This window comes from Salvelinus alpinus, chromosome 27 (assembly GCF_045679555.1).
Source record: "Salvelinus alpinus chromosome 27, SLU_Salpinus.1, whole genome shotgun sequence".
NCBI lineage: Eukaryota > Metazoa > Chordata > Actinopteri > Salmoniformes > Salmonidae > Salvelinus > Salvelinus alpinus.
Window position 1 is genome coordinate 16,280,076 of NC_092112.1, and position 16,723 is coordinate 16,296,798.

At 44.8% G+C, this 16,723-nt stretch overlaps 1 protein-coding gene across 2 annotated transcripts; it reads right to left on the reverse strand.

Moving 5' to 3' along the window:
• Positions 1 to 5,034: 5,034 nt before the first annotated feature.
• On the reverse strand, positions 5,035 to 12,537 carry LOC139556032 (N-myc proto-oncogene protein-like). Of its 2 annotated transcripts, none has more exons than XM_071369509.1 (3): positions 12,392 to 12,537; positions 11,338 to 12,028; positions 5,035 to 7,372 (listed from the first exon to the last, which is right to left on the reverse strand). In XM_071369509.1, the coding sequence occupies exons 2-3, from the start codon at positions 12,005 to 12,007 to the stop codon at positions 6,567 to 6,569; spliced, it is 1,476 nt and encodes a 491-aa protein (XP_071225610.1). In that variant the 5' UTR covers positions 12,008 to 12,028; positions 12,392 to 12,537; the 3' UTR covers positions 5,035 to 6,566. The 2 variants fall into 2 exon arrangements, with proteins under 2 accessions (XP_071225610.1, XP_071225608.1); XM_071369507.1 differs by having other exon boundaries at positions 5,035 to 7,375.
• Positions 12,538 to 16,723: the final 4,186 nt, after the last annotated feature.

Consider the following 16,723-nt stretch of genomic DNA (forward strand, 5'->3'; position numbering starts at 1 on the left):
AGACACACACACACACACACACACACACACACACACACACACACACACACACACACACACACACACACACACACACACACACACACACACACACACACACACACACACACACACACACACACACAGAGTATACAGATTGCATGTCTCTCCAGTACAATAGCAGTGATGTAACAGTTTTGCTTCCGTCCCTCTCCTCACCGCTACCTGGGCTTGAACCAGGGACCCTCTGCACACATCAACAACTGCCTCCCACGAAGCATCGTTACCTATTGCTCCACAAAAGCCCCGGCCATTTGAACAGGTACTTCAAGGTATCAGAGCGAGTGACGTCACCGATTGAAACGCTATTAGCGCACACCCCGCTAACTAGCTAGCCATTTCACACCGGTTACATAAACAGTGTTGTCAGTGGTGCTAGTTGTAATGGTATCAAATGGACCTGTAAGACACACACACGCAAAGTAACTACCCTGGCACGCTGTGTGTGTTTTCATGCACCGTTTAGAGCTCTGATGCTGCTGATGGTCCTTAGTAGCCTACCAAACTTGCTAACTGCCTGGTACTCAGCACTCTATTGTCCCTCTAATCACTCTGACATCCACTCAAATGTTTTCAAAAATCTAATCAAACAACTTCATGAGAGCCCATGACCTCATGTTGTGAAACATTTCAATAGTCAATGCAATTGCGCAAGATAACAGATTGATGGCCTCTACTAAAAAGAGGAGGATCCCATCAGCTTTCTATAGGCTAGGCCTACTATATTTATTTCTTAACTTTCCTAATATTAAGCACATTGCTTAAATTTACAACAGGTGTATAGCCTACCTGGCTGGCATGAAAATAAACCATGGGGAAAAGCGTCCTCCATTCGATATTTATTTGCATAGATTACATTTATTTTTTCCGCTGCCCCTGTTTCTAGACAGGGGCAGTGCCCATCTAAATCAAAACAAATTTCACACATATATTATTTAGCATATGTAAAGAGAAGATTAATAGTCTGATGGGTGACAATATTACCCTATCACTTGTGACTAATATATTATCACTTGTGCCCAGCATAAGAAACAATTGCTTTTTTTTGCAACTTTTTCGAATCATAGTTGCACACCTCATGTAGACTAGCCTATATGTTTTAATAAGGTTTGTATCACAACTAAAGTGGTCAAATAACTTCTTAAAATGAAGCACATTAATCCGCTTTACATACGGAGTAGAGCCTAACTGGCATACATAAGCGGCGCGTGAGTATCAAGTTTGGGGAAGAGAATTTCCACCATAAAAATGCACCTTTATAATAAAAGCATTACATGCATAATGCTGTTTTCCGCTAATGGAACATTCACGCTTATCGCCTACTACCATGTGGGCAGTGCTGCGCTTATAATGTGAAGAAATAGCCTAATAGTTTAGCAGTTGCGTCCCCGATGTGCCTATCTTCACTTGTAGCCTGTGAGAAAGACCCGATCACGTGATGGAGCATGCAGCACTCAGGGAGATGAGCACAAAGGCCACTGGCCGCAAAAGGCATGGATTTCTTTTAGGGTGCATTACGGCCACACAAAGGGGATGCCGCTGTGAAATTCTAGACATTATCAAGTTCTGTCAAATTGTGAATGAGTGACTGATGTAGTGTGTATAGCCCGCGCAAAAAAACAAAGCAGAGCTCATGCCTTTCAAGCAACTTTTTTGAAATCATCATTAGAGTTGCATCATGCAGCCTTACAATGTATTAAACATCTAAACATATAGCCCAACATTTGTAGAACAACTAAAGTTACATTAATAACTCTAAATTAAGCATATAGGAATACCTATTTCTTGGTTAACCGCTCAACACAGAATAGCCGTGCACACTCCCTCAAATAATTTGGAGAAAATGTCCTTTCTAATTTATTTAGCTTTGTTCAATTGTATTCTTCATACTATAAAATAATGCCAGGGAATTCTAAGCAAATCTTGTCTGCTAAATGAACTAGTGTAGCCCACAGCCATTTGGCAGAGCCAGATCAGGACCTAACATAAGGACAACTCAGAGTATGCTATTCTGTTCTTCTGAAATAGACTACATTTTCTTCATATCATGCTTCTTTAGACCTGTTTAAAATAAATAATGGATTTATTGTGAAGGTGTACTATATCACATGGAATTATTAGCCTTTTTAAAATGTAGATGTTCCAGACAGGCTGGCAGGCAGACAGACAGGCAGACAGACAGACAGGCAGACAGGCAGGCAGGCAGGCAGGCAGGCAGGCTTACAGAGAGAGAGAAACAGAGACAGGCAGACAGACAGACACAGACAAGCAAACATACAGACAGACAGTGCGACAGGCAGGCAGGCAGACAGGCTGGCAGGGAGGGGGATAATGTGCATTAATCAGGGAGAAGCCCAGGCCATATGTCTGCTTAATGCAGGAGACTGCTGGCCAGGGACTTCAGCTTCACAACATAAACAATTAGCCTCATGTCAGGAAGAGGAGCAGCTTTACTGTAACGCAAGTGTGAGGGTACAGTGTGTGTGTGTGTGTGTGTGTGTGTGTGTGTGTGTGTGTGTGTGTGTGTGTGTGTGTGTGTGTGTGTGTGTGTGCGTGCGTGCGTGCGTGCGTGCGTGCGTGCGTGCGTGCGTGCGTGCGTGCATAACATATTAGGACATGTATGCCAGTCTCACATTTGAATTCTCAAATGTAATAATTGTTTTTCACAATCCATACAGTCTCATACAATTGTATGTGTTATTGCCCAAAAGGGTTGTTTTTGCCCATAACCAGGCAGGATAAGATATAAACCCAGCCAGGCCTAACCCTTAACCCTTAACCCTTATAACCATGCAGGATAAGATATAAACCATTAGCAGATGGTAGGGGATGACTCCCTGAGATCACACACACAAAGACACCAGACCCCTGTTATGTAATCCACCAGACAGTAAGACCCCCCCAACTCCCGGTGTCTCAATCCCAACATGGCGGAATCCTAAACTCAGTAATTTGTCCCCATACTGCACTCTCTTTTCAGGAATTCAACAAGAACATTCAGTTCCTAGTCAAAGAGGGATAACTTGACACAGAGAGAGGGCACAAAGACACAAACAAATATACAATGTAGACTACAATGTACAATGTCTTTTTTACTCTCCATCTTTGGGATGGAGAGTCCAGAGAGAAAGGGTGTTGACCAGACCAGAGAGAAAGGGTGTTGACCAGAGTCCAGAGAGAAAGGGTGTTGACCAGACCAGAGAGAAAGGGTGTTGACCAGACCAGAGAGAAAGGGTGTTGACCAGACCAGAGAGACAGGGTGTTGACCAGACTCCAGAGAGAAAGGGTGTTGACCAGACCAGAGAGAAAGGGTGTTGACCAGACCAGAGAGAAATGGTGTTGACCAGACCAGAGAGAAAGGGTGTTGACCAGACCAGAGAGAAAGGGTGTTGACCAGACCAGAGAGAAGGGGTGTTGACCAGACCAGAGAGAAATGGTGTTGACCAGACCAGAGAGAAGGGGTGTTGACCAGACCAGAGAGAAAGGGTGTTGACCAGACCAGAGAGACAGGGTGTTGACCAGACCAGAGAGAAGGGGTGTTGACCAGACCAGAGAGAAAGGGTGTTGACCAGACCAGAGAGAAAGGGTGTTGACCAGACCAGAGAGAAATGGTGTTGACCAGACCAGAGAGAAAGGGTGTTGACCAGACCAGAGAGAAAGGGTGTTGACCAGACCAGAGAGAAATGGTGTTGACCAGACCAGAGAGAAGGGGTGTTGACCAGACCAGAGAGAAATGGTGTTGACCAGACCAGAGAGAAAGGGTGTTGACCAGACCAGAGAGAAAGGGTGTTGACCAGACCAGAGAGAAAGGTTGTTGACCAGACTCCAGAGGTGTGTGTGTGTGACACGTGGCTGGCTGAAGTAGAGCGTGGCGAGAGGAGGGATGGGCGAGAGGAGAGGGTGGGGAAGGGGGAGGGGAGGAAAGAGAAGGGGATGAAAGCCATGTGGTTGATGTTTGTAAATAGTATACAGCGTTGCTCTGGTATTGTAGCGGAGAGGAGGGAAGAGAGCTCAGTAGACAGGCCACACATGAGCAGGGACACAGAAATTACTCGCACACACTAAAACAGAGAAATACACACATGCACACACACAAATAAATCAAAACACTCACTCACGCTCGCTGCCTGCCACTCCGCAGCTGCGCCAGTTTCCATGGCAACGGTGGCGAAAGATGTTGGAAGAGCAGAGTGTGTGTGTGTGTTCATATCCACTTGAAGTGTGTGTGCGAGTGGTTGTGGTGAGATTTATATGGATTGCTGAGGCAATGGATTCTAAGGACTCAGCTCTTTTCCCTTTGAGAGACAAACACTAGTCTGTCAGGGCAGTCAAATAAACAGAGATGGTAAGACAGGAGCTGGATGGGGCTCTTAAAGGGCAATTCCACCAATTTTCATTATCTCCCGCACCATACCAGTGTCCACACAGGTGAAAACTAGGCGATTCTATGATCTGTGGTTAAAAAGAGAAGAAGAAAAGGCCCCAAAAAAATGCTTCTCTGTGACATCACAGGGTAGGATTAAAAGTAAGAAAAACAATGATTTTCAAAACCAAAACTAGTTTCTAGCTCGAGGGAGGGCGTTTTCTTGCTCCCCACGTCCTTGCGTATCTCATAGTTTTAAAAAATCATTGTTTTTCAAAGTATTTAATTTCTTTATACAAAATGTAGAAATGGGCTGTTTTCACATATGTTGACACTGGTATTGTGCTGGAGATAATGAAACTGAGGTTGAAAAGTGGTGGAGTTAACTTTAAATTATACAACCCCTACTCAGACAGACAGAAACAGTACACAAACCTGGTATTGATTTATATTCTATTACATGTTTGCTTTGGCAATGTTACTTCTCACATTTTTCATGACAATAAAGCTTCTTGAATTGAAAGTGAGTGAGTGAGACAGTCAGAAAGAGAGACAGAGATATTTAAATACTTCCACTGATGTGTTGTCCACAGTATCAGTGACAACGAATGATTCATGTCCACACAGAGGTGTTGATTTTCAATGTCTATTTATTTGTCAAAATGAGGTATTTCAAAGTGCTGAGTTGGAGCACTACATGTAAATTATATGAATGAAAAGAACCATCTTATATCCGCTCACCCAGAAAGTTCTATAAACCCGACAGTTACAAATATTTAAACAAATGGAGAGAAATAAAGAGAAAGGGTGATAAAACACATTTTTGATAGAGAGAGGAAGAAAAATGGACGAGATAAAGAGATATCTACCGAGAACTCATTTTCCGTACGAAAATATAACTATCAAATTTAGTATGTATCACAGTCACACTAAAGGGTAATAAAGGTATAGAATTAGAATCATGGTACAATACAAAGCAGGGGGGAAAAAAGTTTTATATTACAAAGTTTCGTTGCCCTCGAGGCATTGCAGTACTTTTTTAATAAAGTTTCCAGTCTAGTTATTGGCAGCTTTTGGACATAAAATGTATAAAAACTCAAAGATAAAAATGTATATAAAACAAGGCAGATTCTGAGTGTATTTGTCTGTTATTTACAGTAGTTATTTACAAAAGTGTCGGCTAGCAAGGTGCACATTATACCGTGGTTTCCTGGTGTACTAGTGTCTTCCGTTTGCAGTGGTGAAGGCGTAGAAAGCATTTTCTGCTACTAAATGTGAACTTTGAACTCTCCAACCAACTCTGATGCTATGCCCAGTGTGTATTCATTAGGCACACAATGGAGCAAAATGGAATGAAACAGAGAGGGAATACCTGATCGTGTCCATTGAGAAATGCTTATTTTCACTTTCCGTTGCAAAACATTTTGCCACGATGTGACCTCATGAACAAGACCCCTTTGAAAGTCACCTGGTTTGGGTTAGGGCTATAAGTGTCACATTGAGTACAACAAGAAACAACAAGAAATAGAGAGAGGCTCCCTCTCTTCTTTCCTTCTCCTCCCTCCTTCTATTCTCTTCTTTCCTTCTTCTCAATGTGACCGGATTGAAAAAACGTAGAACCCTAAACATTCTTAACGTCAACAAATGTGCAAAAAAAGTGGCGTCAGTGAATGTCCCGTCCACCCCGTCATTTGCCACTCACGTGTTTGTGTGTGTGTGCGCGTGTGTGTGTGTGTATATACATATATATAAGTTGAGACAAAGCGAGGGGGAGGGGGGTCATCTGGGTGTGTCTGAGTGTATATATGTGTGTGTGTGTGTGTGTGTATGTGTCCGTGTGTATATATCAAATATATCAAATGTTATTTGTTACATGCGCCGAATACAACAGTGAAATGCTTACTTGCAAGCCCTTAACCAACAATGCAGTTTTAAGAAAAGCATTTTTTATATGTGTGTGTGTGTGTCTATGTGTGTGTGTGTGTGTGTGTGTGTGTGTGTGTGTGTGTGTGTGTGTGTGTGTGTGTGTGTGTGTGTGTGTGTGTGTGTGTGTGTGTGTGTGTGTGTGTGTGTGTGTGTGTGTGTGTGTGTGTGTGTGTCTATGTCTGTGTGTCTATGTCTGTGTGTATATGTATATGTATGCGTCATGTGCCACTAAAAAGTCTTAGCAAGTCCTGGCCTGCTCGAGTCGCTTCATTAGCTGTTGCCTCCGCGCCTGCAGCCTGTCCTTCTCCTGAGTCAGCCGCAGTTCGTCCGTCTCCAGCGACGACACATACTCCGCCGCTTTCTTCAAGATCAGCACCTTGGCCGCCTTCTCGTTCCTCGCCAGCTCGGGCACATGATCGCGGAGCGTGAGGAAACTTGAGCGCAGGTCGTTGCGTCGCTGGCGTTCAAGGATGTTGTGGTTTCGCCGCCGTTCGGAGTCTTCGGAGTCGGAGTTACCGGAGGAGCCGCCGCGTGGGCTACTGGCACCGCTGGCGTGGCGTTTGGATCTAGAACCCGCCATTGTTGATGATGGCACAGTCAGGGAGCCGCAGAATGTTGAGGATGATAGCGATGATGATGATGATGAAGAGGGGGCACGGGAGTATTGACGAGGAGCGTTAGAGGACTTGTGTTTCTTGGAGGGGGGCGCGTGGTCGTCGTCGGAGGCGTACGGCGAGGGAGCAGCGTAGTTGTGCTGCTGCTGGTGGACCGAGCTCCGCTTGAGGATCAACTCCTGACCATGACAGTTTGACCCCGCAGACCCCCGGTTGCTGACGAATCGGCTCACGACACCAGATGAGGCCACGGCCCCAGAAGCGGTGCCCGTCTTCGACCTCACCGAGATGGTGACCGTGCCAGTCGCCATGGGCGACAAGCCACGCCGCTTCTCCACAGTGACCACATCGATCTCTTCGCCGTCTGAGTCGTCATCGTCCTCCTCCTCATCTTCCTCCTCATCTTCGTCATCATCATCTTCATCATCTTCTTCTGGGAAAGGAAATAAGAAGTGTGAGTTGGTTAATCGTTCTGACTCACCAACTGCGGGAACTATGTCACCTATGTGTGCTCACAGGTGACAGGTCAAATCAAATTAATTGGTCACATAGACATGGTTAGCAGATGTGAGTGTAGTGGAATGCTTGTGCTTCTAGTTCGGACAGTGCAACAATATCTAACAAGTGATATCTAACAATTCTACCTGTGTAAAGGAATGGAATAAGAATATATAAATATATGGATGAGCAATGTCAGAGCTGCATAGGCTAAAATGCAATAGATAGTATAGAATACAGTATATACATATGAGATGGGTAATGGTGTGTGTGTGTGTGTGTGTGTGTGTGTGTGTGTGTGTGTGTGTGTGTGTGTGTGTGTGTGTGTGTGTGTGTGTGTGTGTGTGTGTGTGTGTGTGTGTGTGTGTGTGTGTGTGTGTGTGTGTGTGTGTGTGTGTGCGTGTGTGTAGATGCCTGTCAGCGTTCATGCTCACGTGTGTGTGTGTGTGTGTGTGCGCACATGCGTGTGCGTGGGAAAAGTGAGAGCATTGCTCAACTCTCAGCTCTAGACTACTCTTACTGCTGACAGTCAGTCACTAATCTAGCCCACAGGCTTTTTACATGCTTCATCTTGTAGACTAGCCGGATTCTTTCCTGTTTTTCAGGCTATTCCTGCTAATCTTTATCCTCTACAGTTTGAATGTTTGAGTTGTGTCCCTGTTCACTTGAAAAGGTTCTGACATCCCCAGTTAGGCAGTTAGTGATGATGAAACGAGATATGCAAAGCATTTAACAGTCATATTCCTGATCAGTTTTATCTTGAGGCGTTTCAAAAAAAGTAAGTTGACCTTTTTCAATATTTACCGGCTTCTTTATCTTTAGTACACCAGAGCTAAGACATTACAGCCGTGACTTATCAGAAGACGTATCATATAATACAAATAAAGGAATAGAAATAATCATGCGCAGGCCTCTTTGAAGTTGTAAGAAGTGGAAGTGGCGGATCGTGAAGCGGCAGGTGATTGAGGCCGGCAGCACCAGTTAAAATGCCTTTGTGAAAACAGCTATCATTATCAGCTAAGTCGTTCATAAAGCAGTGAGCCATTTTACAGCTTACTGTAACCCACTTCTCACGGCCAAACCCTCGGGAGGCAGTCTCTCTCTCTCTCACACACACACTGAGAAGTTGGCACGGGAATCAAAACACAACCACACCACAGGTTCTCAGCTGGGTGGTTATGGGGATGTCTGGCCTCTCCTCCTATTTTCTCTCTTTCTCCTCTTTTCCCTCTCTCCTCTCCTCTTTTCTCTCTCCTATTTTCTCCCACTCTCTCTCTAGACAGACCACATGTGAAGCTGAGACAGCCTGGGCAATTTGATATTTGGCTCAGAGGGAAAGGGGGTAGGGTAGTACTAGTGAGTCTATCTCTAGGGGTAGATGTCAATAGTATAAAGTGACATCCTCTCCTCGTCTCCTTTCCTCATCCTGCAATGATGTGAAAGAGCTGGTCTGGTGAAAGCCAACACCTGGTTTTCCAAAATATCAGTGCAGATGAAGACGAGAGGGTGAAGTGAGGGAGCCACTTTAAACTATTGACATGTATCCTTCATGAATAATGTACAGATACACATGTCACAGGTGCCTTTGGCTTCCAAGTATACTGTAGGCTATCATACTGTAAGCTATCATAATGCAGACTATCATACTGCAGACTATCATACTGCAGGCTAACATACTGTAGGCTATCATACTGTAAGCTATCATACTGTAGGCTATCATACTGTAAGCTATCATACTGTAGGCTATCATACTGCAAGCTATCATACTGTAGGCTATCATACTGTAAGCTACCATAATGCAGACTATCATACTGCAGGCTATCATGCTGTAGGCTAACATACTGCAGGCTATCATACTGTAGGCTAACATACTGAAGGCTATCATACTGTAGGCTAACATACTGTAAGCTATCATAATGCAGACTATCATGCTGTAGGCTAACATACTGCAGGCTATCATAATGCAGAATATCATGCTGTAGGCTATCATAATGCAGGCTATCATACTGCAGGCTATCATACTGCAGAATATCATGCTGCAGGCTATCATGCTGTAGGCTATCATAATGCAGAATATCATGTTGTAGGCTATCATAATGCAGAATATCATGCTGTAGGCTATCATAATGCAGAATATCATGTTGTAGGCTATCATAATGCAGGCTATCATACTGTAAGCTATCATACTGCAGGCTATCATAATGCAGAATATCATGCTGTAGGCTATCATACTGCAGAATATCATGCTGTAGGCTGTCATAATGCAGAATATCATGCTGTAGGCTATCATAATGCAGAATATCATGTTGTAGGCTATCATAATGCAGAATATCATGCTGTAGGCTATCATAATGCAGACTATCATGCTGTAGGCTAACATACTGCAGGCTATCATAATGCAGAATATCATGCTGTAGGCTATCATAATGCAGAATATCATGCTGTAGGCTATCATAATGCAGAATATCATGCTGTAGGCTATCATAATGCAGAATATCATGATGTAGGCTATCTAATAAGTGTTTTATGTGTCAGCATTTGATTCTAGAGTCATTCCTCTATCTGATATTGGGCGCCAAATGCAGGAGGCCTATTCTGTGCCTATTGGTATTTAGCATGGATAGGATATCTGATGGTATCTATATAGACACCGTCTATATCTGCCTTTCAAGCATGCGGTGTGTCTACTATTCTATTTTATGGTGAGGTAAGCTCGGATAAAAGACAGAGAGACGCGACTTAACACTGCCAGCGTCAGAAGAGGCCCTACAAATGTTTTTATCTCCAGGCTGGCGGGGCAGCGGGGGGAGGTGGTGGAGCGGCGCCAGAGAGACAGCTGTCGAGATGGGAGCGCCTGTTCAAAGCTGTCAGCCCCCTAAAGAAAATGGGCTCTCCCCCTCCTCTTCTCTCCAGCTCTCTTTCTTTCGCCCGCGGGCCGGTCAAAGGGGGTGTGTTTTGGCAAGGCACTATAGCTCGAGCCTCGAGGCGGCGCTGCCAAGTTGGAAGTCTTTCTCTCTTTTTAACCACCGTTTCACAGACGCGCCACAAAGAACTATAGTAAAGACTCACGTGGGTTTTTCGTAGGCCTACCAGACTTCCGTGGTAGTTGCCAAACGATACATGTATGCTCAACGAAGTTGGACCATTTAAGAATGTTCGAAGAACCTATTATCCTGTTATTACAAAGGTTTTATTGTCCACTTTGTTGTTATCGACCGACCCCCCTTTACAAACCACACCCACACACATCCTCAACACCGAACACAATAGTCGCTATAAATGGCATTTTACAAAATGACGTCTAGTTTACCCGGGTTGAACATTGAGTAGGCCTAAGCAATTTCACACCTATGGAGCCCTAGGTATTTCCAAATCCTTGCGTAAAGTGCTTAACCATAGCCTCCAACGAACCTTATCAATATTTCCGTTTACTTCTGTATGTCTGCTTGCACGGAGGCATCAAGTAGAGCCTACATTGCCCTTTACAACCCGTGTGTCTAGTTGTTCGGTGTCTTTTTGTTGGATGCCAACTGGGTCTAAATCAGTAATGCACACATTCCTCCAATTTTACAGCTATCTGCCGGATGAAGCGCCTGCCTATTACATAAACCCTCTCACGCACTGTCACCACCATTTACTGTCGGCATGTGGAAAGTAACTACGTAATCCGATTCTGTGCCTGTCATATGAACTTTCAATCACCCCAATTAGCACCAGCCTAATAATAATAACAATAATAACAATAATAATGTAGCAGAATGACGTCAATTCAACAAAATAAAACTGGGTATGTGGATGAGTATTGTGTTATTGGGCTATCTGGTGTTGTACTGTAGGCACTGTAACCAAAACAAAAGCTATTGTGCGCATTCATCCTCGCCAAAAGTATCTGCTTACCGGAGTCGCTCGGAGTTTCCTCTGCGCTACAGTGGGCAGTAGTGGCGGGGGCCGTCCCAGGTGAACATCTGCTGCTGCTGCTACCGTTTCTTTTGTTGATGGGGAAAGGGAAGACTATGGTGGGGTCCACACTCAGCTCCGGCGCCTTGGTTGTGATGGCGGCGGCGGTAATGACATTTTTACTAACTCCACAGGCAGCCGCGGTGGAGATGGCTTTGCCTAGCTTTTCTGTGACCACCCTCTGGAGCTTTTCCCTGGCCGAGAAGCCGCTCCACATACAGTCCTGAATGATAATGGAGTTGGGGTTACTATCCAAAGCGGAGCAGCCGCCGAACAGGTCTCCGTCCGACGCGCCCCAAATATCGTCTTCGGGCAGAAACAGGAGCTCTGAAGCCCAGTCGCAGCCCAGCGGGTCGCCTAATCCAAAACCCATGGGACCTGCTGCCGAGTCGCCCCTGTCCCCCCCGGACGCGAAGGCCAGCTCCCCCGGTAGCGCCACTCGGCTCGGGGAGAGGGGCGGCGTGGGCAGCAACTCGAATTTCTTCCAGATGTCCTCTCCGGGTGGCGCAGAGTCGGGACCGCAGAAATAGAAGTCATCCTCACCCGGGTAGAAGCAGGGTTGTAGAGAGTCGAACTCCATATCGGAATTTTTACCTATAATCGCCGGCATTTTATCCCACACTTGGAAAGCCTGCAAAGAGGGATAGTTTAGACACAATGGAATAAGACACACACCAACATAAAGTTCCTATCGAAAAGACCAGATAACTAACACCTTATGCACAACATTCTACAGTCAGTCCTAAAAGTCTTACAAATCCATTGGAAAGCACAGAGGCCAGTGCGCGTAAAATGTGTGGAAAGTCAGCTTTCCACACTTCTTGGCATTATTCACACAATAATACCACAGTGGGCAATTATAATAAGTATTAAAACCCATATCTATGTTAAAGTCACATGACAATTCAATTCGTTTTAAGGATGACCATTTTGGAGTCAAAATAGAGAGAAAAATGTAAGCGACACTTTCCCCCAAATATTGAAAGATGCTCACCTCGCGTTGACTGAGGTTGTGGTGTGAGTCGTGTTTTCTCGAATCTCTCTCGCAGTTCAGTGATAAACTAGATTAGGAGCACACATCTACTCTTGTGTCGCACAGACAGATCTCTGACACGCATTGTGCTGGGCTACGGAGTGTTATAGCCGACACTCAAATCTCTCTCTGAGTTGGAGGCAAGACTCCACCCACTTAGGGGCGGGGTGAGTGTGGTAGACTGCAGCGCTGCGGCGTGAGGCGGACGGGCTGGCTGTGTAGGCTCCTATAGGGTCGTCACTAGTTACCACTGCCACAAAGTCATAAACCCCGCAATTTCAACAATTTATATTCTTAAAATGTGATTTTAAACCTAACCCTAACATGAACCCTTACTTTAAACACATTTCGATCCGTATACCTAACCATAACCTTAAATGAATACAAAAAAAGCACATTTAATTTTTATGAATTTGTGGTTGTGGTAACTAGTGGAAACCCTCATATAGCCTGCGACGGGCTCCATTACCTCCCCAAAGAAGAGATATTACATTATCATCCCTGAGCCTCCATTATGGCGAATTTCTTTCCCTTTTCAGAAACTGTTTGGGGAAAATTGTGGACAAATGTATAGAAAATAGACTTTGTTTGATGTATAAAGGCTCCACTAATAGATGACATAATGATTTGTTACCCAGCAACCTTTAACATAGCGTTTTGATGGAAGTAGGCCTGCTATTTGTTTAAAGATAATCATATCAGCTCTTATACTCAATCAATCAAATGTATTTATAAAGCCCTTTTTGCATCAGCCGATGTCACAAAGTGTTATACAGAAACCCAGTCTAAAACCCCAAACAGCAAGCAATGCAGATGTAGAAGTACGGTTTATACTGTCTTGTTATTAGGAAAGTCACGATGGCTTGGCGCATTACTCAATGCTAGAGCTGAATTCAACTCTCACTATTGTCTGGGGGCATTGAGGTACCGCATAGAATGATCAAAGATTCGGTATCACTGCGCCCTCACGCGGACACAGGATAACAGGAGGTTGAACGCATCAATACATTAATCGCTGTTGTACGTTATCTGCGGAGAATTGTCGAACCATGAGTTGTTTTTTATAATGAAGATAAAGTATGAACCTGTTATGTATAACTAATATAGGCTACTGATGAAACACATCCATACATTGAGTTGATTGGCTACGCTTTAAACCTATCATTATATGCTACTGATTAAACACATCCACACATTGAGTTGATTGGCTACGCTTTAAACCTATCATTATATGCTACTGATTAAACAGATCCACACATTGAGTTGATAGGCTTTAAACATACCATTATACTATTCTTTGTCTTCTTGGTCTACACATGTCCAGGGCGAGCAGAATCAGCTGCGCTCAAGGGTTGTAACGTAACTCCACTGGCAGCGGTTAATGTAGCCTGCAGTCATCCCATTCCCTTACTCTAATAACAGGTTTGACGGAAATGTATCTGTAATTACGCGCACGGGCGGCGCATTGGCACGGGCACAGATACAGTATATTCCCTATCGACTTCTTGAGAGAAACTGTTCTGTTTACTTTACAACCAAACGAAATGACACAGCACTTGTTCTATAACATGTTTGTTCTAACGAAATCACAAAGAGGATATCGAAAAAGAAATGTATATTGGTCTACATGTCTTTTGTGTCCTATAAAGTCACTGTGAAACGAGTCCTGTGCAGTCAAGCTTTGATATAGTGGATAGGTTTTTAATCAGATGCAGTAAAATAAGACCTTTCCATATGTGATTACAGAAAAAGACATGTACACAGGCTTACATATCTTTATTTTCTCTTTTAAACCACTGAGTAATTCTACTACTACTAGACTATAATCCCATGCAGTCAAGTCAAGCGTTGATATTGTTGACGGTTGTTATCAGAACCAATGGTGGAAGATGGGAGGGATGGTAAGGACCAGCAGCTGCTATCAGAACAAGAAAAGTGGGAACTGGGATCTGTTTGGGAGGGGCAGGGCATTTCCTGGGAATACCAATACCACCTCGAACACCAGTTCCCTGGGATTGGAACAAGGAAGACTGGATGGGAGCTGGGATGAGATGTTCACCCTTGTTTTCCTGTGACCCATAGGAACTGCTTCCTGTGTGAGAGAGAGGGAGTAATAACTAAGAGAAAGAGAGAGAGACATGGGGAAGGGAGGGAGGGAGGTAGAGGTAGGAAGGGAGCGATGAGAGAGAGAAGGAAGGAGAGAGAGAGAGGGAGGGAGACATGGAGAAGGGAGGTAGGGAGAAACTAAGAGGGAGAGAGAGATGGGGAGTGAGGGAGGTAGAGGGAGGAAGGGAGCGATGAGAGAGAGAAGGAGGGAGAGAGAGGGAGGGAGACATGGAGAAGGGAGGTAGAGGGAGGAAGGGAGCGATGAGAGAGAGAAGGAGGGAGAGAGAGGGAGGGAGACATGGAGAAGGGAGGTAGGAAGAAACTAAGAGGGAGAGAGAGATGGGGAGGGAGGGAGGTAGAGGGAGGAAGGGAGCGATGAGAGAGAGAAGGAGGGAGAGAGAGGGAGAGAGACATGGAGAAGGGAGGTAGGGAGAAACTAAGAGAGAGAGAGATGGAGAAGGGAGGGAGGGAGGGAGCGATGAGAGAGAGAGGGAAGGAGAGAGAGGGAGAGATGAGAAAGGGAGTGAGAGGGAGCAGAGAGTGAGAGAGAGAAGAGAGAAAGACAGAGGGAGTGAGAGAGGAGAGAGGGAGCAGAGAGTGAGAGAGAGAAGAGAGAAAGACAGAGGGAGAGAGAGGAAAGTGGTGTTGGGGGAAAAATATACAACATTATAAATCCATGAACATGCTGGTCTTCTAGGCAGAGATGTATAGAAAAAGCCATATCTCAGACTGGTCAATAAAAATAAAATATTAAGATGGGCAAAAACACAGACACTGGACAGAGGAACTCTGCCTAGAAGGCCTGCATCCCAGAGTCGCCTCTTCACTGTTGACATTGAGACTCGTGTTTTGCGGGTACTATTTAATCAAGCTGCCAGTTGAGGACTTGTGAGGTGTCTGTTTCTCAAACTAGATACTCTAATGTACTTGTCCTCTTGCGAAATTGTGCACCGGGGCCTCCCACTCCTCTTTCTATTCTGGTTGGAGACAGTTTGGGCTGTTCTGTGAAGGGAGTAGTGCACAGCATTGTACGAGATCTTCAGTTTCTTGGCAGTTTCTAGGAGTGATAGTTGCTGATAACGGGCCTCTGTACACCTATATAGATATTCCATTAAAAATAAGCTGTTTCCAGCTACAATATTCATTTACAACATTAACAATGTCTACACTGTATTTCTGATCAATTTGATGTTATTTTAATGGGGGGGGGGGGGGGGATCAAAAACAAGGACATTTCTAAGTGACCCCAAACTTTTGAACGGTAGTGTTTATACATGTAAAAAATGCAATAGCACATTTATATAAGTATTCAGACCCTTTACTCAGTACTTTGTTGAAGCACCTTTGTCAGTGATTACGGCCTTGAGTCTTCTTGGGTATGATGATACAAGCTTGCCACACCTGTATTTGGGGAGTTTCTCCCATTATTCTCTGCAGATCCTCTCAAGCTCTGTCAGGTTGGATGGGGAGTGTTGTTGCACAGCTATTTTCAGGTCTCTCCGGAGATGTTCAATCGAGTTTAAGTCCGGGCTCTGGCTGGGCCACTTAAGGATATTCAGAGACTTGTCCAGAAGCCACTCCTACGTTGTCTTGGCTGTGTGCTTAGGGTCGTTGTCCTGTTGGAAGGTGAACCTTCGCCCCAGTCTGAGGTACTGAGCGCTCTGGAGCAGGTTTTCATCAAGGATCTCTCTGTACTTTGCTCATTTCATCTTTCCCTCGATCCTGGCTAGTCTCCCTGTCCCTTCTGCTGAAAAACATCCCCACAGCATGATGCTGCCACCACCATGCTTCACTGTAGGGATGGTGCCAGGTTTCCTCTAGACGTGACGCTTGGCATTCAGGCCAAAGAGTTCAATCTTGGTTTCATCAGACCAGAGAATCTTGTTTCTCATTGTCTGAGAGTCCTTTAGGTGCCTTTTGGCAAACACCAAGCGGGCTGTCAAGTACCTTTTACTGAGGAGTGGCTTCCGTCTGGCCACTCTACCATAAAGGCTTGATTGGTGGAGTGCTGCAGAGATGGTTGTCCTTCTGGAATGTTCTCCCATCTCGACAGAGGAACTCTGGAGCTCTGTCAGAGTGATCATTGAGTTCTTGGTAACCTCCCTGACCAAGGCCCTTCTCCCACAATTGCTCAGTTTGGCCAGGTGGCCAGCTCTAGGAAGAGTCTTGGTTGTTCCTAAATCTTCC

Excerpts from the sequence above, each read along its gene's own strand:
- LOC139556032 (XM_071369507.1), bottom strand. The coding sequence starts at position 12,007 with ATGCCGGCGATTATAGGTAAAAATTCCGATATGGAGTTCGACTCTCTA. Across the intron at positions 7,376-11,337 it reads GGAAACTCCGAGCGACTCCG|AAGAAGATGATGAAGATGAT; the intron begins GTAAGCAGATAC and ends TTCCTTTCCCAG.